The 24,971-nt window shown below is 44.5% G+C and overlaps 1 protein-coding gene across 3 annotated transcripts in view; it reads left to right on the top strand.

Moving 5' to 3' along the window:
* fars2 (phenylalanyl-tRNA synthetase 2, mitochondrial) overlaps positions 1-20,068 on the top strand; it is a 139,812-nt gene extending 119,744 nt beyond the window's left edge. For all 3 annotated transcript variants that reach the window (XM_024803668.2, XM_076888655.1, XM_076888654.1), the window contains exon 10: positions 17,454-20,068. In XM_024803668.2, the coding sequence (XP_024659436.1) occupies positions 17,454-17,592 (139 nt within the window). In that variant the 3' untranslated portion in view covers positions 17,593-20,068. The remainder of the gene's footprint in view (positions 1-17,453) is intronic.
* Positions 20,069-24,971: the final 4,903 nt, after the last annotated feature.

Below are 24,971 nucleotides of genomic sequence, written 5' to 3'. Positions count from 1 at the left end.
TGTGAGATTTCTCAGAAAAATATCAGAATAACAACATATCCTCGCGCTGGAGCGTAGCCCTGCATGCTTTGGTTTCCTCGGCCTCGTGATGATGGCGTGGATGTTTATCCTGCACCGTGACGTTTGCAGGATACCTTTTGTCGCCTCTGTGCCCAAATATCTGTGCCGTTCTCATTCCTGAGGTATCACATGATTTCTTAGGTACGTGCGATGCATTCGTCGCTCCCAGGTTGTTATTTAGGGGCGTTTTTTTACCCATACCACAGATATTCCTGACCGAGTCGTACTCAGTGGCTACAGGCTGAAGCTGCAGCGGATGGACTCAAAGAGCTCTGGTAACCTCACAGGGTCACCAGCCTCCTCGCCTGAGCGAAGCAGTGGAGGCACCACTGCAGAGGAGCTCCACCTGTGAGCTCTCACCTGAGCTGTTGTGGCCTTGTTCAGTTATTTGATCTCTAAGCTGACTTTGTGCGCTCATGTTGCCGTACGCCTGGGTGGGTGAATCACCTCGTGAAGCACCTCTGCTCTCAGCGCCGGTCTGCTAGTAGCTAAATCAGTCGCTGGCTTTGACATAGACAAACCAGAAGTCTTATTTTTGGCTAAAGCCCAAGGATCTGTGTGGCAGTAACTCTGAGTCCCAAACAAAATCCCCTGAGAGACGATAAACTGCATCTCAACCTTGGACAGCTCCTGAGATGGACACATCCTGTGACGTGGAGCACCTGTGAAAAACGATGCAGCAGAAGGATCCAAGGATCCGCCCCTGCAACCAGCAGCACGCAGCATCAGCTTTAACCTGAACTTAAAAACAGTCATTTAGACACGTTGGCATTTAAATCTCCATCATTCCCATCTTGTGCAGCGTTGTTGTCAGGTCCAAGTTAGCCGTGTCACATTCACGGGGCCACGCAAACATCAGCGTGTGTCGCGTCAGGTCAAACACGCCAAACAAGCCCAACGCGCTGGGTTTGATTTAATTACATTTCACTGCGATCCAGCTTCACTCAGGTGCGAGCAGGAAGAAAAACACAGGAAACACGAGCTGTCAGCTGTAGCTGCTGCTGGTTTCAGTGCAGTGCCACCTTCACATTAAATATTCATCATTTAGCGCGAGCGAGACACAAAGGCAGCAGTTTTATGTGTACTCTCTCCTGACCACGGCTACGGGAGGTGACAGATGCTGTGTTTAATGGCAGCTCTGTGGCAGAATCTGTGATGGGTTTCTCCACTGTGTGTGTGTGTGTGTGTGTGTGTGTGTGTGTGTGTGTGTGTGTGTGTGTGTGTGTGTGTTGCCCACAGCTGCATGTGTTGTTGTTAAATTTTCATTGCTGCCTCCGGACAAAATCTAGTTTGCAGAAAGTCACTTTTTAGCAGTGAAGGAAAGAGTCAGTTTCTTCTCTACGAGCTGGTGTAAATTTAGAAGTGTAATATGAGAGGAGAGGATGGAGCAGCAAAGACTTGTCCCGGTGTCTCCTCTGCAGCACGGCCGTGTTCCCACAGATTTATGTGGCTCAGCAGGCTGGCCCTGGGACAAAACCACCTGCAGGATTCTCTGAAGGTGTTTTCACACCTGCAGCATTAACTCTGGTTCGTTTCCTCCTTGGTGAACACACGAATCCCAAAAAGTTGATTCTGTTCATCTGGACGTCTTCAGTGGGAGAAACGTTTCGTCACGCATCCAAGTGACTTCTTCAGACTCAGCTGACTCAATCTTATAAACAGGACTTTTGCATAATGACTGAAACCAGCCCACTGAAGGAGCAATGGGCTGTGAGGTCACTTCCTTGATCATTAATATGCATATTTTGCCTTTTAGTGTGAGTTTGAGCTAAAAAACGTCCCATATGCTTTGTATCCTCACCGGAGGAAGATACTACAGATGTGCAAACATCTGTACAGGCTAGCAGCTAGCTATGATGTAACCCTAAATTTGCCAAGACGTTACAGCACCGTCTTCCTGTATTTACTTTGTTGCTCCGCCCCCGACACATCTGGCCAATGAGCGGGCTGAACATTATCACCTGGTCTGTAGTGACGTATTTTGGTTTGCTTGGGTTTTTCTCTGTGAAAACGAAAAAGACCACGAGGAATAGTTCAAGTTCACAAACTCATCAACTGATTCAGACCAGAGTAACCGAACTGCAGCTTTGCCTCGTCTTTGCTCACTCTGTGGTCCAGCTGGTCCCAACAGCTCTGCTGGGTCTGACACAGCGCTCCAGCACTGAACCTCCTGGAGGTGATCTGGCTCAGCTGAAAATCAGTGATGGATCCGCTAAACTCAAGCTAGTTGGGATGTTCGGTATCCATGCAGGTGAATTTCCATCACAGCTCTTCCTCCTTCATTTCACCTTCTCCGTTTTATAAAGACTCTGCAACTTCAACCAGAACTCTCACATCTGGACTCATCACATCAGTCCAGGGTTTCTCTGGTCTAACGTCCTCTCCCTGAGTCCCTGCAGTTCTTCTGGTACTTCCTCCCATTAGCTGGTGGGTTTAAGCCATAGGCTGTTGGCTATGATCCCCTCTGTGGAGGAGGCAGCTGCTGGTCTTCATGTTTGAGGGTCAGTTTCATCTCAACACTTTTTAAGACCCTTGACATTCTCTGGAGCGACTGACCTCCATGTGTTAACGTAGCGATCGACTGCTGTTTCACTTACGCCTCCGTCGCATAGGCCGGGGGAGCGGTCGAGACGTTTTAATCTGATAATCCCAAAACTCAAGAAGACAAAAGGGTCCATTATGCACTCGCTCCATTACAGCTACTTTAAGTAGTCTTTCTTTAATGCTGGAGTTTGAACCGGACGGTAATCCAGCGGGAACACCCCTCCGCCTGTCAGACCTGAGCGGAGTTTAACACGCGGAGGGCGGCTCGAATCACCGACGCCTGTGACAGAACCTCTCAAAATTTTATTCTCCTGCTAAAGGTCAAGTGGAACACTTAACGAGCAATTAGTGGAGGGGAAATGCCAGCGCGGCCGTCAGCTAAGCAGCCGCCTGAATTATTCAGTACGATAACAGAGAGGAAGTGGAGCCCATACGCTCTGAGCAGCCAATCGCACGCCGCTAATGTCAAGTGGATTTGCGTTATTGAGAGGTGGGAATCATGGGTAAAGACAGTGTCCCCCTGGTATTATGCATTTCCAGTTTGACTGTTGGTGGTTTGTAAAGGTCGACAGCGAGGCTGCGGATCCATTATCTCATTTTCTCATAAACTTTTTACTGTTGAATGTTTAAACAGTTGAAACAGTTTGTAAAATGAATCACATAAATCCATCATTCTCACTTTGAAGCAGCCGGAGCTGCTGTGATCATTTCACAGAGAACTTATCAAAACATGATGAAAATTAGCAACAAAGCAGCGTCTGAAGGTTTCTTTGGATGTTTGTTGGTGAAATGCACCTTCACAGACGCGCTCGCTTCATTTATTTTCTACAAAGGCTTCTTTGATTTTTTTTTAACCAACAAATCAGATATTTTCTAACACAGTTCTTCATCTTCGGTGCCACCGGAGTACTTTGTTGTTCGAATGACTCATTCACTCGTGATTCATGTTTGCCTCTTTCTGATACACTGATTGATGGATCAAGAAAACCTGCTGTAAGACTCCAGGAGGAGGGGGACGGTGTGTGAGTCATGGAAAACACTCATCGTGTCTGCTGGAGCTCCAACAGATGGACAGTAGGCGACACACACACTGTATATATACAGTCTAAAGGCACAGACACACTCAGACCAGTGAAACGGCGCTCGAGCCGTTTGGTCGGTGTTAGCGTGATGCTTGACGAGGAGAGTGCGATGCGGCAGGGTTAAACGGAGTCAGCTGAGTTGTAATCAAATGTTGGTCGTGTGCTTTTTGTTAGTTTTAGTCACCAAAATAAAGTTTCTCAGTTCAAAACCCAAAGAAAGACAGAAGACAGTCAGCTGCTGAGGATCAGACAGATGAGACGACTGAAACTGAAAGCAAAAGTAATCTCGGAGTGTCCTCCCAGACTCGTGAATAATTAACGAGCTCAGTTTGGCTCCTCTCGTATTGAAGCATTGATAAGGTGATCAGACTCCAGTCTGTGTGTGTGTCTATTATTACCTGCTCTGACAGACTCTGCTGCAGTGACAGAGCTGTTAATAATTCACACTCCTCGTCCTCCTCTTCCTCGTCCCTCTGTCTCTGCCTCTCTCTGGAGGTTGAAGTGCAGGATGCCCAGAGGCAACAGAGAACCAGGAGGAAGCACCCATCCCTCCTTCTGTCCTCCCATCCTTTAATGTCCCTCACAGTGGAAACCACATACTGCAGTTTGTTAGGACTGTTACCGCCTGATGTCACGTCCTCCCTGTTTCATGACTTCTTGTGTAAACTCCACAACACTCGTACCACTAAAGACGTGAAATTAAATTAGGGTTAACCCTAACCTGACCCTAACCCATTCATCTTTCAATGTTCTCTGATTAAAGGGCAGAGAACTCCATCAGAAGTCTGATTCAGTTTCATTTAGTCGGGTTAGTAGATGAACATTTTCCTTTTCTTCTACGTTGGCAAATATAGGACATTTTTATATGACAGTGGATCTGCTGAGAAACATTTTGTGTGAATAGAAATGGCTGCAAGGAGCAAGTTTGACAGTTCAGTCTGAAAACCAGAACGATTAGGAACAGCAGAATTTACACAAGATGGTGTGTCCATCCATCATCCACCCATACGTTCATCCATCCATCATCCACCCATACTTTCATCCATCATCCATCCATCCATCATCGACCCATACTTTCATCCATCCATCATCCACCCATACGTTCATCCATCCATCCATCCATCATCCACCCATACTTTCATCCATCCATCCATCATCCACCCATACTTTCATCCATCATCCATCCAACCATATTTTCATCCATCCATCCATACTTTCATCCATCCATCCAACCATATTTTCAACCATCCAACCATCCACCCATACTTTCATCCATCATCCATCCATCCATCATCGACCCATACTTTCATCCATCCATCATCCACCCATACTTTCATCCATCCATCATCCACCCATACGTTCATCCATCCATCATCCACCCATACTTTCATCCATCCATCATCCACCCATACTTACATCCATCATCCATCCAACCATATTTTCAACCATCCAAACATCCATCCATACTTTCATCCATCCATCCATACTTTCAACCATCCAACCATCCATCCATACTTTCATCCATCCATCATCCACCCATACTTTCATCCATCCATCCATCCATCCATCCAACCATATTTTCAACCATCCAACCATCCATCCATACTTTCATCCATCCATCATCCACCCATACTTTCTTCCATCCATCCATTATCCACCCATACGTTCATCCATCCATCATCCAACCATATTTTCAACCATCCATCATCCACCCATACTTTCATCCATCCATCATCCACCCATACTTTCATCCATCCATCCATCATCCACCCATACTTTCAACCATCCATCATCCACCCATACTTTCATCCATCAATCATCGACCCATACTTTCATCCATCCATCATCCACCCATACTTTCATCCATCCATCATCCACCCATACTTTCATCCATCCATCCATCATCCACCCATACTTTCATCCATCCATCATCCACCCATACTTTCATCCATCCATCATCCACCCATACTTTCATCCATCATCCATCCAACCATATTTTCAACCATCCATCCATACTTTCATCCATCCATCCATCCATCCAACCATATTTTCAACCATCCAACCATCCATCCATCCAACCATATTTTCAACCATCCATCCATACTTTAATCCATCCATCCAACCATATTTTCAACCATCCAACCATCCATCCATCATCCACCCATACTTTCATCCATCCATCCATCATCCACCCATACTTTCAACCATCCATCATCCACCCATACTTTCATCCATCAATCATCGACCCATACTTTCATCCATCCATCATCCATCCATACTTTCATCCATCCATCCATCCATCCAACCATATTTTCAACCATCCAACCATCCATCCATCCAACCATATTTTCAACCATCCATCCATACTTTAATCCATCCATCCAACCATATTTTCAACCATCCAACCATCCATCCATCATCCACCCATACTTTCATCCATCCATCCATCATCCACCCATACTTTCAACCATCCATCATCCACCCATACTTTCATCCATCCATCAATCCAACCATATTTTCAACCATCCATCCATCCAACCATATTTTCAACCATCCATCCATACTTTCAACCATCCATCCATACTTTCATCCATCCATCATCCACCCATACTTTCATCCATCCATCCATCCATCCATCCATCCATCCATCCATCCATCCACCCAACCATATTTTCAACCAACCATCCATCCATCCAACCATCCATCCATCATCCACCCATACTTTCATTCATCCATCCATCCATCATCCACCCATACTTTCATCCATCCATCCATCCAACCATATTTTCAACCATCCATCATCCACCCATGCTTTCATCCATCCATCATCCACCCATACTTTCATCCATCCATCCAACCATATTTTCAACCATCCATCCAACCATCCATCCATCATCCACCCATCCTTTCATCCATCCATCCATCCATCCATCCAACCATATTTTCAACCATCCATCATCCACCCATGCTTTCATCCATCCATCATCCACCCATACTTTCATCCATCCAACCATCCATCCATCTGTCACCCTATTCATCCATCCATCCATCTATCATTGAGACATTCATCCATCAATCCATCCATTGAGACATCCATCCATTTGTCCACCTATCCATCCATCCATCCATTGAGACATCTATCTGTCCACCTATCCATCCATCCATCCATTGAGACATCCATCCATCCATCCATCCATCCATCCACTGAGACATCCTGACATCCATCCAACCATCCATCCACTGAGACATCCATCCATCCTGACATCCACCCATCCATCCATTCATTGAGACATCCATCCATCCATCCATTGAGACATCCATCCATCGAGACATCCATCCATCCATCTGTCCACCTATCCATCCTGACATCCATCCACCCATCTGCACATTCATCCATCCATTCAAAAAGTGGATTCTGTTCATCTGGATGTAGCTTTTTCAAAACCACCTCAACTGGTTTCTTTCAACATGAAGGAGCAGAGAGTACTGCAGAGCTTCCTGTTCTCCAACCAGTTTAAAAACCTCCAGTTTCTTGGAGGTAGTTACAAACATTCACAGCTGCAAAATGAGTAAAAACCAAAGGGTGAAGCTCCACGGGTATCATCCAACAATGCTGCCGTTTTCTTCTGCTTATTTAAGGGGTCATGATAGCAGAAGGTATGAGCAGGTATTTACAACCTTCCCCTTTTCTAGTCGTTTCCAGTCAAACTGTTTGTAGCAAATAACTTTGTTTAGTCAAAGGAGCTTGCAAAGAAAAGCATCTGGACTTCTTTAAGTTGCTTGAAGACGTTTCACCTCTCATCTGAGAAGCTTCTTCAGTTCTAAGGTCAAATGGTGGGGAGTCCCACCATCTTATCTTTAAGATGCAGATGGACTGCTGAGTCTTGTCCTGTGGAGGTGGCTCTTCTATGATAAAGGTCACTCTTTCGAGGATGCCAATGTTCACATTTTGGACAGAGAGGACAGATGGTTTGAAAGAGGAGTGAAAGAAGCATCTATGTCCACTGTGAGCGACCATCTTTGAACAGAGGCGGGGTTTACGACACCAACTCTCTGCCATCTATAATCCAGTTTTGAGATCCCTTCCCAGACGCCTTAACGCCCACTCACATCCTGGGACATCTGACCTCAGGAATTCGCATGATAAGGTGGGGCCAGGTTTCACAATGAGCTCACCCGAAACTCTGGCTGATTGGGACCCACGCCCGCTTTCACACCTTGGCTCATGTGATTAGAGGATCATCAGGGGGTCCTTTTGTCCCTCTGTGGGGGGTCACTCCCACTAGGTTTATATCTGGGACTCTCCACCATTTGACCTTAGAACTGAAGAAGCTTCTTGGATGAGAGGTGAAACGTCTTCAAGCAACTTAAAGAAGTCCAGACGCTTTTCTTTCCAAGCTCCTTAGACTACGATGACCTGGATGACTGAGAACCTTCACAGACACCTTTGTTTAGTGATATTCAGATCTACACTTCACATGTTTGTAGCTTACTGGCTGCTAATAACGTCTTAGACCTAGGGTTAACTAGAAACTACTTTCATCTTTCACTCGTAATTTTTCTAGCACAATAATTTTTATAATATCAGATTTTAATATTTAAAATCACGATCCTAAAAAGCCTTTGATCTTTGATTCGAGGCATTACGTGACTGTTGGTGGATCACCGGGCAGGAGGAAACATCTGGATGTGGCACCGTGGCGTCTTTGTTTGATGCAGGTTTTGGTTCAGTTTCTCCTTTAATGTGCTTCATTTCTTGACCGTGTTTGGTGATGACGCTCTCTTACTATCAAGGGAGCAGCGACGGTATTTGGAGATGTGTGCTGGTCGTGTGGAAAGAAATAAATCCAAACAAAATCAAACAAATCCAGCAGGCGGAAATGCAAAACGACTGCCTGCTTCTGAAGCCAGCCTTTGAGTGTGCAGAGTGGAAGCTCAGCTCTGCTTCAGTTGTTTATTTGGCCTTTTTTTCTGAGGAGAAGAGGCACGACGGCCTGGAGAGAGCTGCCTCTGATCTATTAATACATATGCATAAATTAGTCAGAGCCGCTCTGTAGCAGTTAGCCGGCTGTGCAGGAGCTCTGGCTCTAGTCCGGAAAATCCACCAGGATTCTGTCCGCAATCTGGTGCTGACGAAGGGAGGTGGCGGCAACTCGACGCCATGCTCGCACCATCTCTGCCAGTCCTCCAGGACGGAGGTCAGAGGTCACAGTTGGGGTTTGAGGGCAGGCAGTCCTCGTACAGCTGGAAGATGTTTTCTGGCTCACGTCTGTTTTTCCTTTGTTGAACATGAACATTTTTCAGAGCTGGTTTAAAAGCTGAAGTTTATTTTTCAACTGAATCAAGAAACGAACACAGATTCACTCGTGCTCGACTCGGTGTCACTTTACTGATCTGCAGCAACTCTAATCAGGAGCCTCAAATGGACGTTCGAGGAACTGCAATGTTTGGGGCTTCATTAAAGGTTGCTGCTTGGTCAGTACTGCAAATTACTCCTCACTGCTAGTGGTTAAATACCCGAGTCTGTTTGTTAGTAGGATGGATGAAGTCTCCTGGATCATAAACATAAAGAAGTCCTCGTTCTGTCCTCTGGTTTCAGTCAACTGATCATTGAAGGAAACCACTCAGGCACTAATAAGGAGGACCGTGTTGACAGTGTTTGAAACATCCACCCGGCTCTAATACAGCATGCAGTGATGACAACACAAGATATTTAGTGTCTGTTGGATGTGTATGTGACTGGTTTGGATGGAAAGGCTGGGCTTGGACATGGATCTGGATCCAGGAGTTTGTGGAAAGACTCTTTACTTTCTTTGTCTTATGTTCAAACTGGGAAACGTGGAAACTGGCACGAACCAGCCCATATCCAGACATCCTTCTGGATCCGTGACAAAGGTTGACGGAGGTTTGCAGTCTGCTTTTGTTGAACCACTCCCGATAAAAGTGCTGGTAAATCTGACAGTGTGACCTTTGTTTTACTAATAAATAAGTTTTGGCTGAACTTGTGATAATTCTTGAAGGGGCTTGACTGACTTTGTGCACTCCCCTGTTTGTTGTGTTGACAGCACGCTGATTGTCCTCACGCTGGGCCAAAGGCCATAAACCACGAAGGCTTTTCATTAAATCTGCACATCCGGAGTAATGTCCCTTTAAATATGCAGCTTTGTCTTTTATGACGTCTGAGATGTGAACTACTTGGCAGCTTGACACTGAAGACTGTTGTGAGTATTTTCTGCAGCGCATGCAGATGGCAGCTGAGCCGATTACTATTCATATCAACATTTATTTAGACTTTCTCATAATTATTGTGTCGTTAGCGGCGTTACGTTTCATTCTCGGCGTGTTTGTGTTTACGACGGCGGTTCAAAGCTCCCCTTCCTTCCTGCCCTCCGGTTTTCCTCCCGTCCTCCGTCTGACTGTCCGTCCCAATTAGGAAGGATCTAAATGGTGAGATTAACGAGAGCGGAGAGCCTCCGGTTCACACTCGCACACATCACAGCCACTTAATAGAATACTAATTGATTTCGGCTCTGTGCTGGCCCAGCGGAGGGGATGGACGGGTGGAGGAGGAGAGCGGGATGGGAGGTCTTTGAAGGAAGAATCAGGAGGACGAGCGTTTAATCCACTCGCTCAAACCAGGAAACGACTGAAAGAAAGCAGAGGTGTTCACAGGTGTGATGAAGGCCTGTGAGGGCTGCTCTCAATGAGCGTTTAAAATCCAGGTTTAATTTTGTTTGGCTTAATCAGACAAACGAGGCGAATCCAGAGCAAACAGCAGCCCGACGCTCCCCACACTGTTTCATTAAACTCTGTTCGCTTCTCTCTGGCCTCGCTGCTTCTCCTTCTTTCTCGAAAATCGCAGATTTCTCTTTCAAAGTCTCTGATTTCCTTCAGCTTTGGTTTCAGGTGCTGATCTTCCCCAAACTGTCACAGAAGCCCCGAGAATCAGTATTTATTCGTTATAAATGCCTCATTTCAGCTCCAGACTAATCACCTACATCAGGGGTGTCAAACTCAAATACACAGTGGGCCAAAATTCAAAACTGGAACAAAGTCACGGGCTAACGTTAATATTTATTGAAAAAAAAAATCTTCCTCCAGATATAAGAATGAATCTTTTCTTATGGACTCAAACACGTTTTGCTGAAAAACTGAATATGGAACAAGCAAAGCTTAATACTAAACAATATATATATTAGCTGTATAATACCAGTAGGCCAGCTCTGATAGTAATTTGGTATGGCTTCGCGGGCCAAATGTAATTAGGCTGCGGGCCAAATTTGGCCCGCGGGCCAGAGTTTGACACCTATGACCTACATGTTTACTAGAAACTCTGAAGATACTTGAAAGCCATTTTTAACAGTGAGAGAGCAGAGGGTGTCTTTGCTTTCTTTCAGTAACGTATCACGAGGTCACCTTTAAAAGGAAATAAGGAGTTTATCCCATCATGGTGAATCTGTTAGGTTTAAAGAGCAGGTCGATATTCAGACCTAATTCCTTTCCTCGGTAACAGCCCGTCTCATGTTGTGTAGGGTGGAAATAAAATCACTGACTCGTGTTCAGAGGAACTTTTTAATGGATGATGCTCGTCCAATCAGGCTGAAAATCGCCAAAAACTGCAGTACCCATTATGTCCACCAGAGGCCTGTGCCAAAACTGAGTCAAAAAGTCCAACTTTACAGCAGGAATGAAGGTTATTCCACCTGATCTCCTTCTCCATGGCAACTGGACAGGTGTGAGTTTTATCTGACCTACCTGTTTAGATTTTTTTCCTCATGATCTGCATCCTGTTTTCTACGTCTGAATGTCATGTACGGCTTAAAATAAAACAGCTGCATGCCAGGAGGCATCGTGGTGGCTGTTTGGCATCTTCTACATGAAGTCACGTCGGCTCTACATCAGAGTCCCCAGGAGGAGGTTGGGGTGGATGGTGGGCATCGAGGTAGCCATCGTAGCCCAAGGGTGGGGAACTCCAGCCCTCGAGGCCTGGAGCTACGACCCTGTCGTAGCCTAACGTAGCGTAGTGCTAAAGTGAATTAGCCACCTGTGTGTAGGTTGTCAGTCGTGCAGCTCTGGAAATGAAGGTAACTGGACTTTTTTGTGATTTATGATTCAACACCTTTTGCCTTCAGTCTACGTAATGTGCTCATAGGTGCAGTGGTGGAACCTTGATGAGCCTAAACCTCTGACACATTTAAACCCCCACCTGAGACTCCATGCCTACGCCCTCAGTTGGTGTCAGACTTGTAGTTGTGCCTGATGTCTGAGGAGGAACCAAACCAGCCTGGTTCAGTCTTTTTGCTCCAGAAGATGTAACTTGTAAAATCGTGACCGTGCTGCTTCATACAGCAGCAGAACCTTCACTGAGCACGTGCAGGAGGTGGTGGGTGTTACGAGGTTCAGATCAGGAAGATCTGAGCAATTCAAACAAGCCGCCCTCGAAGTATGGGGCAGTTCAATACCATCACAGCCACTTTCACTGGTACAGTATTTATGTCCCAAAACAAGATACTCTCTGTTAGATGGCTGAACACACAGGGACCCGAAACAGGAAGTAAACACACTTTGAGCTCTTCTGTTTTTGGTCACCTGACCTCCACCCACCCCGGCCTCCTCCCGCTCTGATTCGTCCACATTGCCTGTGAACATGATCCAGCGGGCGACGATAGCATCAGCGGGAGGAGTTGGTGATGTATGAAGATGACTTCTCAGAGCCGGCGTTGCAAAGGGTGGCACATTAAGCCCCACATTTGAACGCGACAACAAATTAAGTGTCAGCGCGAGAGGTTTTAGCGATCGCTCTCGCAGCGCTCAAGAATCTGTGTAATTAGCAGACGGTCTGAGGCTCGAATATCCATCAGACACAATGATGTTACATAAACGCTGCAGCCGTCTTCCTGCAGGGCATCTGTTCTCAGGTTTGCTTGTATTTACACACATTCACTTTATTTAAAGAAGAGACGAACAAAGTGGGATCTGTTTGAGGAGGGCGGATAAACCTCGGAGGGTTTGTTTCTCTTCACGGTAGAAACAAAAAAGTGTTGAAGATACAAACGCAGATCTGCATCAAACCGAGGGATGAGCAGGATTAAAGAGAGGGGGGAGTGTGGGAGGAAGGGGAGAGCCGTCCCTCCTTTCTCCCTTCTTTCCTTAATTCCTCTCTTCATCACCCCTCCTCCCTCCTTGGAGGTTTTTACAGTGTCAGATCTCCTGGTTTTCCCGTGTCTCTGTGAAGGCAGCACGGTGCTTTCAAGGGCGTTGGCAGCGGCTTCGGTTTCCTCTCATCTCCACCCCCCTCCATCTATTGATCCCTCTCTCTCTGTTTATCTCCATCTCGCTCGCCCTCCCCACTGCTTCCCTTCGTTTTTCTCTCCATCTGAATGAAACCCAGCTCTCCACTTTCAAGCGTGTCCATCATCATCCACTCTCTCTCTCTGTTTCTCACTCACTTCCGGTGTCTCTCGCCCTCCCCCCAGTGAAACATTACACTCCTCTTTGAAGTTCAGTCCCTCTCCTCCATCTCTCTTTCCCTCCATCCCACCATCTGCTGAAGCCTGACATCAAATCGATCATGTTTTTGTCTTTTTTTTAATGTTTGGGCTGTGACGCCGTCGGCCATGTTTACTGTCCTCCTCTGACCTCGCCCAGGCTTCCCAGTTTCCTTCTTCTCATTACTGCTGGCATGAATAAACAATTCCAACGCAGGTTCAAGACGGCACACCGATGATGCTTGTTACTGTTGGATTTCATTCTTCGGTGCTCGCACCTCCATTTGTGGAATATAAACGTGTTTTTCTACGAAGCGTCCTCTTTTTAAAGAAAGCTAAAGGTCTCCACTGTCAAATGCTGCAATTCAATGACTTCACTTTTACAGACTTTTGAATGAAATCACTCATTTCTGTTCAAAGAGAAAGTAAACAAGCCTGAGACTACGACCAGATTTCAGGGGTCATTACTGAAAATCTGCTTTATTATCACGTGAACCTGGAAAATAATTAGAAAGTTTGAGGATTTAAAAACATTTAAAGTACAAGTAGAGACTTACAAATCATTTCTTGAATGAAAGTTTCTAACGGGACATGAAGGAAAACCAAAAACCTCCAAGTTTGAAAAATGACTCCTCAAAGCCAGGATAGAAGAAGCTGCAGTTCCTCTAATGTCCACTAGGGGCTCCAGCAGTGAGTCCACAGACTCCCGTGTTAAAACTTTACAGCAGAAATAAACTGTTTACAGCCTGATACAAAAACTGTTTTGGTCTCTGTGGATAATTTCTCCCCATCATAACATTTGTACGGTCGTAAAGTATTTAATATCTCATTAATTTAAAGTTTACTAAGCCTTAAGTTTAGGGGGCGTGGCCACTAACCTGCCCAGGCGACTGTAGCTGCTAGCGTCTGTCTGATTTCCTGCCTCTGGTGTTTTGTTTGTTTCCTGTTTTAATTTGAAAGTCCGTTTTCTTGTCTTCTGTTTTGCTTCCTCCTCTGTGAGCGTTTGCCCCGCCCTGATTTCGCTGAATCAGCGACCTTCACTTTCCTGGCTCTCTGTTCCCACACTCAGTGAGAACATGATCAGTATTTCTCCCTCTGGATCTGAAGCTCCCTTCCTCCTTTTAAGGCCACAGTCCCCTTGATAGAGCTTGTTTTCTGATTGGCTGCCCCTCGTAAATGAAAGGTTTACACAGCAGGTGGGCGGGGCCACTGCGATAGCTTCAGACAGCAGGGATGTCGTCTCTCTGTGAGTAGAGAGAGTGTTTCGAGCAGCGCGCAGAGCTTTTGGCTCAGTGCGATTGCTTTCACATAAACTGACCTCATTATTTGTGTAATGTGTGCATCCAGCATTGCAACTGCATGTGCATGCGACAGGAAATATGGTAGGTCCCCTTTAACGAGCCTGCCTCGCTGTCTCCACTCCTCGTTATCGCTTAGATTTCTCTGACCTTATTTATTTAGAGCGTACTTCTCCAAACACGAGGAGGGTTTAAGTCTGTCGACACAAACCAGAGTCTGTTTGTTTAAAGTTACAGAGGACACGTTAACAAAGAGCGCATCCAGCCGTGTGAGGCGTGTAGCTGCGTAACATGTGTTCGTGAACACGCCTACATGATTAAATCTGACAGTAAGAAAACTCACTAGCATAGAGAGAGGACGAGCGTTTCAAAAGGTAACGTGGTGAAAGCGTGGTGGTGTGAACGAGTGCGTTCATGTGAAAGAAAGGCAAACACAGAGTGGGAGGAGCTTCACCTCCAGCAATTAAAATGCTATGAATAGCTCGATGCTCCAATTAAAACACAACAGATCAGCTCAGATTTTCTTTTTCCATCCTCCACATCACACATGTGTGTGTGTGTGTGTGTCTGTAAATGTGACGGAGGAGGACTTCACGCAGGGCGTCCTGTGGGCTCCAGGATAGCTTCTCTTTTTCTTCTCGCTCACACTGATTGGTTCAGCCACAGTCCTGCGAGTCCAACAGGTAACTCTACATCTTCACACCATGTGTATGTTTCGGGGCTGTGATTTTAAAGGCTTGTTTTTAGAGCAGGATTCAGATTTTCACTGGCTGAAGTACTTTGTGGGCAGCTCAGTGTGATTATAATTCATAGCTGTGACTGACAGCTGCTCCCAGTGAAGAGTTTTGGAAGAGTCGCCGTTTGTTCCTTCAAACTGGATCTATAGGTGCTCACAGCAAACGTGACCAAAGTTTAAAATTACGAGGTCAAGTGAACCACATGCAGTCTGGCTGCAGACTGATCTGATAAACACTCTGTTTCATGCAGTTTTCTCCACTCTTGGATCTGTATGATGTCATAGAGAGCAGAGACCTTTAAATCGCAATATCAAATGCAGAAGCCCCACCCACTTGGATTCAAACGTTCAGTTTATGGCAGCCAGTTGGTGTAAAGGGGGTTTAAAAGGAGGATGAGCTAAGTGACTGAACAAAGGCCCGGTGGAAAGTAAAGAAGGATTATTTTGAGCTGTGAGTCATGCAAAGCTACTGTAGTGAGGTCCATGGTGCTGAAAATGATTAGAATGGGTCCAATGACGTCCCCTTGTGTGACTAAATGAACAGAACTCCATCATCTGCAAAGAGCTGCACGTCAGTGTTTTGCCTCTGAGGTGTTTCCCTGCTCTGTGGCAGGGGTGCTGAGTGGGTCCAGGTGCTGAGTGGGTCCAGGTGCTGAGTGGGTCCAGGTGCTGAGTGGGTCTAGCGTAGCAGGAGTTCTCGCAGATATCTAAACTCTGCTCTCCACGGAGCTGCTGCTGTCTCTTGCCGTGTCTTCATGTAACATTTGCAGCACATGAAATCCTGACGCTGACACGTTTAGTCCCAAACAGAGTACATCTTTGTTAAGTTGCATTGCAACTCCCACTGGTGTTTGTTTTAAGGACAGCAGCGCCTGAGCCTCACGAGTCCGTGTGAACCTTCAGCCCTGACTGTAAACCGTCTCTGCAGGACTCACGTTTTCTATATTCTGTCATAAATCTGTGTTTTTGTGTCTGTTTCCACACGTGTGACAGCAAACTACACGCATATCTATCACACTGCTGTGTGTGTGTGTGTGTGTGTGTGTGTCCAGGTGTCACTGTATCGATCGCCCTCCCTCTCTCTCCACTCTGTGACTGGATAATGGAGACATCAATTATTCAGCAGCGACACAGTCTATCACATGAAATACCATTCAGTGTGTGTGTGTGTGTGTGTGTGTGTGTGTGTGTGTGTGTGTGTGTGTGTGTACACAAATATAATGTGTAATTGTGTCTCTTCTCTCTGACATTTCCTCCAAACGTATCGATGATCAATTATTCACGAGCCGCAGAGCGAGAGCGGGCGAGCGACACAGAGCTTGAATGGAGAGAGAGAGTGTTGGGTTTAGTGATTTAATGTCATGTGACTCACAGCTGTCTGTGGCCTTGTTCACACCTGCCGTGGGTCTCTGGGGTTCACGGTGAATCACAGCGCTGTTTCGCTGCGGATGATAAAATGATGATGTCATAAAGATGACCAACATTTTAATGTAATCAGAGTAGTGGGAGGCGGAGCAGCAGAGGAGGAGGTGATTGTAAAGATGGATGAAGCTGGCATGAGAACACAGCACTGCTGGTTTGTCTTCTGATGTAACTTCCTGTTTCCTGCATGTTTTTCTTCCTGTTTTCTTAACCAATCAAATTCTCCCTACAAACACAGTCAGACTGTTGCTCCTCGGCATCGATTGACATCCAATAAGATCCAACAAGTTTGGACTGCTGGCTTCATGGTGTCGGTTTTACTGTCAGGTCTGAATAAAACATGATGCTCAGTTTTATGGCTTCATTACAGTCAAACAGTAAAACGGGTGATTTGGGGGTGACTAACGAGCCGCCGCCGTCTGCCATGAAGCTCGATTAGAGGCTCCGCACTTTCAGTCGAAGCCTCCATCCTTTGGATACAGTCTGTGTTTAGCCGTGCAGATTAACGGCACAGAAACACCGTCGGTCTGCTCGCTCGTGCACAGATAACTGCAGCACAGTTAATAATAACAGCGATTGCTCAGATTGATCCGTTTGATTGGAGCGACCCGGAAATCCACTGTTAAAGCAGGAAAGTGGGAAAGGTGGGAAAACATCCCAGAAATCCACACAGCTCACAGGAAACATGACGAAAGAGTCGGAAACTCGCTGTCGAGCACGGTGTTGAACATACTCACATACACTCTGTTACCTGAAACCTCACTGTGTGTGTGTGTGTGTGTGTGTGTGTGTGTGTGTGTGTGTGTGTGTGCGCCTCTTTCAGGACCGGGAGGCGGAGTCATTGTTACCGCATCATCTACCGCCACATGGAGCGAACTCTGACCCAGCAGGAGGTCCAACGTGTCCACCAGCAAATCGAACAAGCTGCCGAGAGCGAGCTGGGCGTGCAGGGCCGATTCTGACACACACACACACACACACGCACGCACGCACGCACGCACGCACGCACGCACACACACACACACACACGCACGCACGCACACACACACACACACACACACACACTCTCTCTCACACACACACACACGCACGCACACACACACACACACGCACGCACACACACACACACGCACGCACGCACACACACACAGACACATAAATGTATTTCTATACCTCAGAGCTGTTAAGCAGCTTCGTCACATCCCCGTAGCTGTGAGATTTCACTGTGAGGGGAAACACGTTGACTTCAATAAAGACGTCACTGTCTTTGATGCTGCGCACACACACACACACACACACACACACACAGCAGTAGCTTTGCGGCTCCTCTCGAGGCTGAAACATTCACTCGTGTCACTTTTAATTTCCCACACACCTCCTCGGCCGTTTGGACCTCGGCAGCTGCTCGGACTACAGAGCACATCAGAGCGTCTTTATCATCCCTGCCTCGGATAATAAATCCATCAGACTGAACCGAGCGCCGTCTGCACATCCTTCGGATGTTTTCCGGTTTGTTCCGTCGTTATTAACGTCGCGGTGCTCGCCGGGCGGACACAGAAAGACCTCGCCGCGTTGAGACGTGACGGCCTCTGCAGCACATGAGAATGAGTCACTTTCAGTGATTTGTGTTTCCATCATTATTGTGACAATGATATTCTGAGAGGAGCCGGCAAATTCAGCTTTTGGCTTCTTATTTTTAAATGTGCAAGAACATGATGTGCAGATACAGAAATAAATCAGCAGCAGACGGATGCAGGGGAAACTCTGCACCTGCAAAAGTTTCAGCAACTTCGGGAAGGCGTCAGCAGCGTGGAGGTGGGCCTGGTCTGGTTTAAGTGAGCTGGACCTCACAGGGCTGGTGTTTGACGTAGACCTCACAGGGGTTCAGGTGTGGGCCGCCGTCTGTGTTTAGATAAAAACATTAAAAGTTTTTGGTCACGTTGTTGTTCGAGTGTGTTTTTATTTCACATCTGCAGAGCAGAGAGATCAGAAATAATAATTATATTTAACATTAAAAATATGTTGATTAAAAACATAAAAACTGTCTGTTAATCAACTTGTTGATTTACTATAAGTAAATCCAAATACAGGAAGTCATGACCACTTAGCCCCTCCCACTTCCTCCCATCCAAACTGAGTATTTCTCTCTTTGGATTCCTGCTCGTGTGTTTTTTTTTTTTTAACTTTTTATTTTATTTATTTGAAGAACTCACCTGTCCATTACGCATACAGTTTCTTCAGAATAACAGAATACAAAGAGAGTCACAAACTCAAGACAGTGAAATTAGAAAGAAAAAGAAACAAACAAATATATATGTATAAAAATATAGATACATATAGAATAATAATTAGAAAAATAAGATAAAGTAAAACAAAAGAAAAAAAAAGGAAACATGCCTGTGGTGTCAAACATTTCCATCGTTCATTTCACTTTTTTTTTCTTCTTGTATGCTCATCTTCATTCAGTTCAGTCTTTTTTTCCCCTTCCGTTGTACGTCAACCATTTTCCCCAGTCCTTCAAAAAGCGTTCTTCCTTTAATTTCAGTTTATATGTAAGGTTCTCCATCTCCATAATGTCCTCCACAATTGCTACCCACTGCTGCTTTCCTGGTGTTTCTGTCTTAAGCCAGTTTTTGGTGATGGCCTTCTTTGCTGCCAAAAGGAGAATCTTAGCCAGGTATCGATCCTTTACATCTACAGTACCTTCCAAGTACCCTAGATACAAAACAAGGCAGGTTCTGGGAATAATATAACCTAATATATCACAGAGAGCTGAGCGAATTTTAACCCAGAAAGTGTGAATTTTTCTGCATTTCCAGAAAATGTGTGTATGGTCTGGTTCATCCCATCCACACAGCCTCCAACATTGTTGTTGTGTATTGGTTTGTTTATTTTTAATCTGAGGTGTAATAAAATAGCGAATTTGATTTTTCCAGATGAATTCTCTCCACCTCAATGAGTGAGCTGTATTCTTATGTTCTTTCCATGTTTCATACCACACCCCCTCAGTGATTTCTTCACTCAGCTCTCTTTCCCATTTTACTTTAACATATACAGCTGAGTCCTGTCTTGATTCCATCAAACATTTGTAGACACTGTTTTTGGAATAACACTTTTATATGCCAGTATAATTATTTTTATAATAGGATGGATTTTGTCTTCCTCTATTTTTATGTTTTTATTAAAGTAATCTCTCACCTGTAAGTATCTGAAAAAATCCTTGTTTTTTAAGTTGTATTCCCGTTTTAATTCTTCAAAACTTTTAATTTCTCCTTTTTTGATTAATAAACAAATTGCTGTGATTCCCTTTTCATTCCAATTTTTAAAACCAAGATCCCATTTTCCTGGTCTAAATTCTTCATCGAAGGCTATCCATTTTAGCAAACCAAGCTCTTTGCCAATCCTGAACTCCCTTACTGTATCATACCATACATTTAATGTAAAGGATATTATCGGGTTCCTATCTTGGTCTTTAGTTACGTATTCAGGGGTCTTCTTCATACCCATGTTTGTTTGAATTGGGACATTGAGTGTGGAGAGCTCCACATCCTTCCAGCGAGCCCTGTAATCATCACTACACCAATATGTTATCTGGCGTATCTGCAGCACGAAAATATTCTTTTAAATTAGGAAGCGACATTCCTCCTTTCTCCTTAGTAAGCTGTAAAGTAGTGTATCGTACCCTTGGCCGCTTGCCTTCCCAGACAAATCTAGATATATACTTATCCCATTCTGAGAATTGGGTTTGAGGTATGCTTATCGGAAGAGAGAGGAATAAATATAGCAATCGTGGTAAGATATTCATCTTTATCACATTTATCCTGTCACTAAATCCTAACGGATACGTATTCCATCTTTCCATATCCTGCCTTATCCTGTTATTTATATGTCCATAGTTACTTTGATATAGTTTGGCATAGTTTTTGGTTATATTTATACCTAAATATTTAAGGGTTTTTGCCTCCCACTTTATTTCCCATTCCTTAAGATTTTGAGTTGGTGTACAATTAAACATTAGAACTTGAGTTTTAAGTATATTTACTTTGTAGCCAGAAAGCGTACCAAATTTTCCTAACATTTCTGTAAGCTGCATAAAAGAGTTTGTGGGGTTTTTGAGGGCTATCAACACGTCATCAGCAAATAGACTAATTACATGCTCTTGTCTATTGATTTCTATTCCTGTTATTAGGGCGTCTTGTCTAATCATTTGTGCCAATGGCTCAATATACAAGGCGAATAAGGTTGGACTTAAACAGCAACCCTGTCTAGTTCCTCTCTCTAGTTGGAACGTCTTTGTCAATGAGCCGTTAACTTTTAGTCTTGCAGTCGGTTTGTCATAGAGAGATTTAATACATTGGATTGATTTCGTAGTGAACCCGAACTTTGCCATGGTTAGGTACAGGAAGTCCCAGCTGACTCGATCGAAGGCTTTTTCTGCGTCTAAACTTATCAACGCAGCCGGTATCTTGTCTTTATGTATTTGGTGTATGATGTGTAGGGTCCTTCTAATATTGTCTTGTGCCTGTCTATTTTTGACAAAACCTGCTTGGTCCTCATCTATCAGGTCTGGTATAAACGACTGACGCCTATTTGATAGGATTGTAGGGTCGATTTTATAATCAACATTTAACACTGATATAGGCCTGTAATTTTGGCAGTATTCTCTTTGTTTTTGTGGTTTTGGCAGCACCGTGATAATTGCCTCCCTCCAAGAGGGGGGAATCACATGTTTAGTGTGAGTCCAATTAAGAGTCTGGTGGAGTAAGGGTATCAATTCTTTTCCACATTTCTTGTACCATTCGGCAGGAAACCCATCACTGCCTGGTGCCTTGTTTGTTCGTAATTTTCCAATCGCTTTCTGAATCTCCTCTATCGTTATTGGTGCCGTCATGCGATCATTTTGTATTGTTCCAATAGAGGGTAAATCTAAGGAGTCTAAAAATGTTTTAATATCATTTAGGCCATTATTAGTAGGTGCATTTTGTAGATACAGGTCCTTATAATAATCGGTAAAGATACTTTCTATCTCTTCTAGGTTATGTGTCATTTGTTCTGTCTTAGAATTATACAATTTGTTGACTGTTGTTTCTGCCTGTTGTTTTTTTAAACGTCTTGCCAATAGTCGTGCAGCTTTAGGGCCTGATTCATAGTAGCTCTGTTTTACATATCTTGCTTTTACTTCCATGTCATATAAGAGTAAATTATTAATTTTCTTCTTAATATCTTTCATTTGTTGTTGTATCTTGACATCCACCTTGCGTTTGTGTTTATTCTCCAATTGTGACAATTCATCCACATATTCATTATATTGCTTCATTCTTTCTCTTTTAAGGTTACTTGATATTGCGATTAGTTTCCCACGTATAACTGCCTTCAAACAGTCCCATAGAAAAACTGGATCTTTTTCACCGTTGTCATTTTCTTCTACATATGTTTTGACATCTTTTTGTATTTGTTCTACCACAGATTTATTGTTTAATAGCCCCACATTTAGTCTCCATATTGTGTTTCTTGGTCTACCTTTAAGATAGATTTTTAAGTAGATAGCACTATGGTCCGACACATCTGCCACTCCAATCCAACAATCTGTTATTATATCTCTATTCCCTTTTTGCATAAAGAAGTAGTCTGTTCTTGAATATACACAATGTGTTGCTGAATAATGACTATAATTCCTCTGTAGCGGATGCAAAGCTCTCCAGACATCAAAATAGTTAGTGTCTTCCAATGTATATCTTACTAATTTTGGAATTGAATTTTTTTTTTCTTCAGGCTGGTTGTGTCCAAGTCACTATCTAGTATCACATTAAAATCTCCTCCACATATGCATATACCTTCTGCTTCAAGCACAAGAATATCAAAAATCAATTTAAAGAATTCCTTATTACTTTCAGGGGGCATACACATTCATCAATGTGACCATTGTTTGATTAATCACACCCTTGACAATGACATATCTACCTTCCTTATCCTTTATTTCTTTGTGAGATTGAAACTTAAGGGAGTTAGTTATGAGAATTGCAACCCCTCTTTTCCTAGAGTTTGTGTGAGAGCTGTAAAAGGTGTTTTTGAACCCAAATTTCCTCAGTTTTTCATGTTCTATTTATGATAAATGAGTTTCTTGTAGGAAAGTTATCTGTGTCTTCTCCTTTTTCAGTTTAGTCATAATCTTGGCTCTTTTAACTGGGTTACAGATTCCATTAACATTTAAGGACATACACTTTATTTCTTCATGTGTATTGAGCATTATCCTTTTGTGATCTACCGGCTGTCTTTTGAGACCCCCACAGGCACTCCATTGAACCCTTGTTTAAACAAAACATTTTCATTAACAAGTTACAACTTAGTTTAACTATGTACAGATAAGAGGACTTCAATAAAGAGGTACCAGCCACCTTCCCCACCTGTTGTTCCTCTCTTTGTTTTTGGGGGGTATGTCTCTCATATTGAAAGGGCCCCCCTCCAGTAATGAGATATGACTCACGAAAGATTGTCACACTCATACTAGTCATTATTGTGTACTGTCCATCCCTAGCCAACTTTGTGTTTCCATATTATCCTACCAGACACACCGTGAATCCATCTTGTTGTCATACGTCTCCTTATACGCCTCTCATGCATGGTTATCGTTATGCTGAAATTCTTGAAGTCTCTCTCGAGCTCGCCTGCTAGCCACACCAGCATACGTGGGCCGGACCGGTTTCCATGTCGCTGCCCCGGTTGACAGACTTCCCTCTGTGCTCTCTCTCTCCCGGCTGTTTATCCCTTTTTCCACGTTGTATCCTCTCGCTTGCAGGTCGTTAGCAGCCTCCTCCGCGTTGCCATAAGTTTTCACTCCATTTGGCCAGTGGATTCGCATCTTGCTGAGAGGAGTCTGGAAGCGGATGCCTTCTTTCTTTAATATCTTTTTGATATTCCGTCCAGAGTGACTATTTTCTTTTCCCATGCCTTTTTAAGTATCATCTCTTTAGTTGTGAATTGTTGGAAATTGACAACGACTGACCTCGGGGGGGAGACCTGCTGCTGTTTCGGGGTTAATGCTCGGTGTGCGCGTTGAATCTGGAGGTTGATGTTAATATTAAGCTCCTCTCTGAGCCAGGCTTCCAGAAACTGGGTCAGCGATTCTGCCTTAGATTCGGCTCCCTCTTGTATTCCGTAGATCCGCAGATTGTTACGTCTGGATCGCAGTTCCAAGTCATCCAATTTGGTCATCATCGCTTTTTGTTCTCTCATTAGTTCTGTCAGGGTTTGATTGGCCTCGTGGCTCCACGTCTCCATTTCTTCCGTGCGCGTCAGCGCAGCTTCTAATTTCCCTTCTTGTTCTTTAAGTTCTGTAGTCATGCTCTTAAACTTCTGGTCGATATCTTCTTTGAATTTAGACAGTTCGTGTTTCATTTGGCCGGTAATTTCTTCTTTGAACGTCATGAAGTCTGATTTCAATTCATTTTGGAGTGATTGAATTTGTTTGCTAATACAATCCAGTCCGTTTTGAAGCGCGGCCATATTAGCTTCAGGTGCTAGCTTGTCCTCGTTGTTCGGATGTTTTATGTCTTTACCTTGGGTGTCCGTAGTTTTTTTATTCTTTGCTTTTGTTGTCCCTCCGCTCATCTTCCAAAGTTGTTCTGTCTCACGCTTCAATTCGTGTTTTAGCGGAGTTTATCTACTTGGCTTACGGGAGCTCTGTACTTATGCGACCATACTGCTCTACCGCCACACCGGAAGTCCTGCTCGTGTGTTTTTATGGTCAAAATAAAGATTTGATGGATTGAATCCAGTTAAACAGAAGAGGAAACGAGGACGAAGCGTCCCCTCGCCGAGTCATGCAGCAGGCTGGATGAACCCAAACACACCTCAGAGCAGCGAGCTGAGGACGCCTCACACGATGCTTCATGTCCTCGGAGCCTTTCTGTCTTCCTATCAGGCCTCACAGGGCGGAGCTTAATGAGGTCAGAGTGGACGGCCGGTCGCTGACATTCATTAATTTTACACTAAAATCTGATCGATGGACACGTGCAGCCTGACTGTCTTCCTCCTCACGTCCCACACAGAAACATCACGCACACCCGCCGCCGTCCAAATGCCAGTCTGTCATTTCCTCTGTGCTGGCGCCGAGGCATTAAATGGCTTTGCCTGTCACTCTACTCAGCAATGCAATGAATTCTGGGAGCTGCACACACACACACACACACACAGACTCTTGTGTCTTTGTGAGGACCCTTGCTGCACGCCTGTCTCCTCGTATGTTCCCCGTAATGCTGAGTAAGGCTGGAGGAGGTCCTCACAGTGGAGAAACGGCGGGCTGTGCAAAATATAACTCAAATATATTTAAAGAATCTTTAAA

This window comes from Maylandia zebra, linkage group LG9, assembly GCF_041146795.1.
Source record: "Maylandia zebra isolate NMK-2024a linkage group LG9, Mzebra_GT3a, whole genome shotgun sequence".
NCBI classification, from domain to species: domain Eukaryota; kingdom Metazoa; phylum Chordata; class Actinopteri; order Cichliformes; family Cichlidae; genus Maylandia; species Maylandia zebra.
The sequence above is the reverse complement of the archived record's forward strand: the minus strand, read 5'-3'. Positions and strand labels throughout refer to the sequence as shown.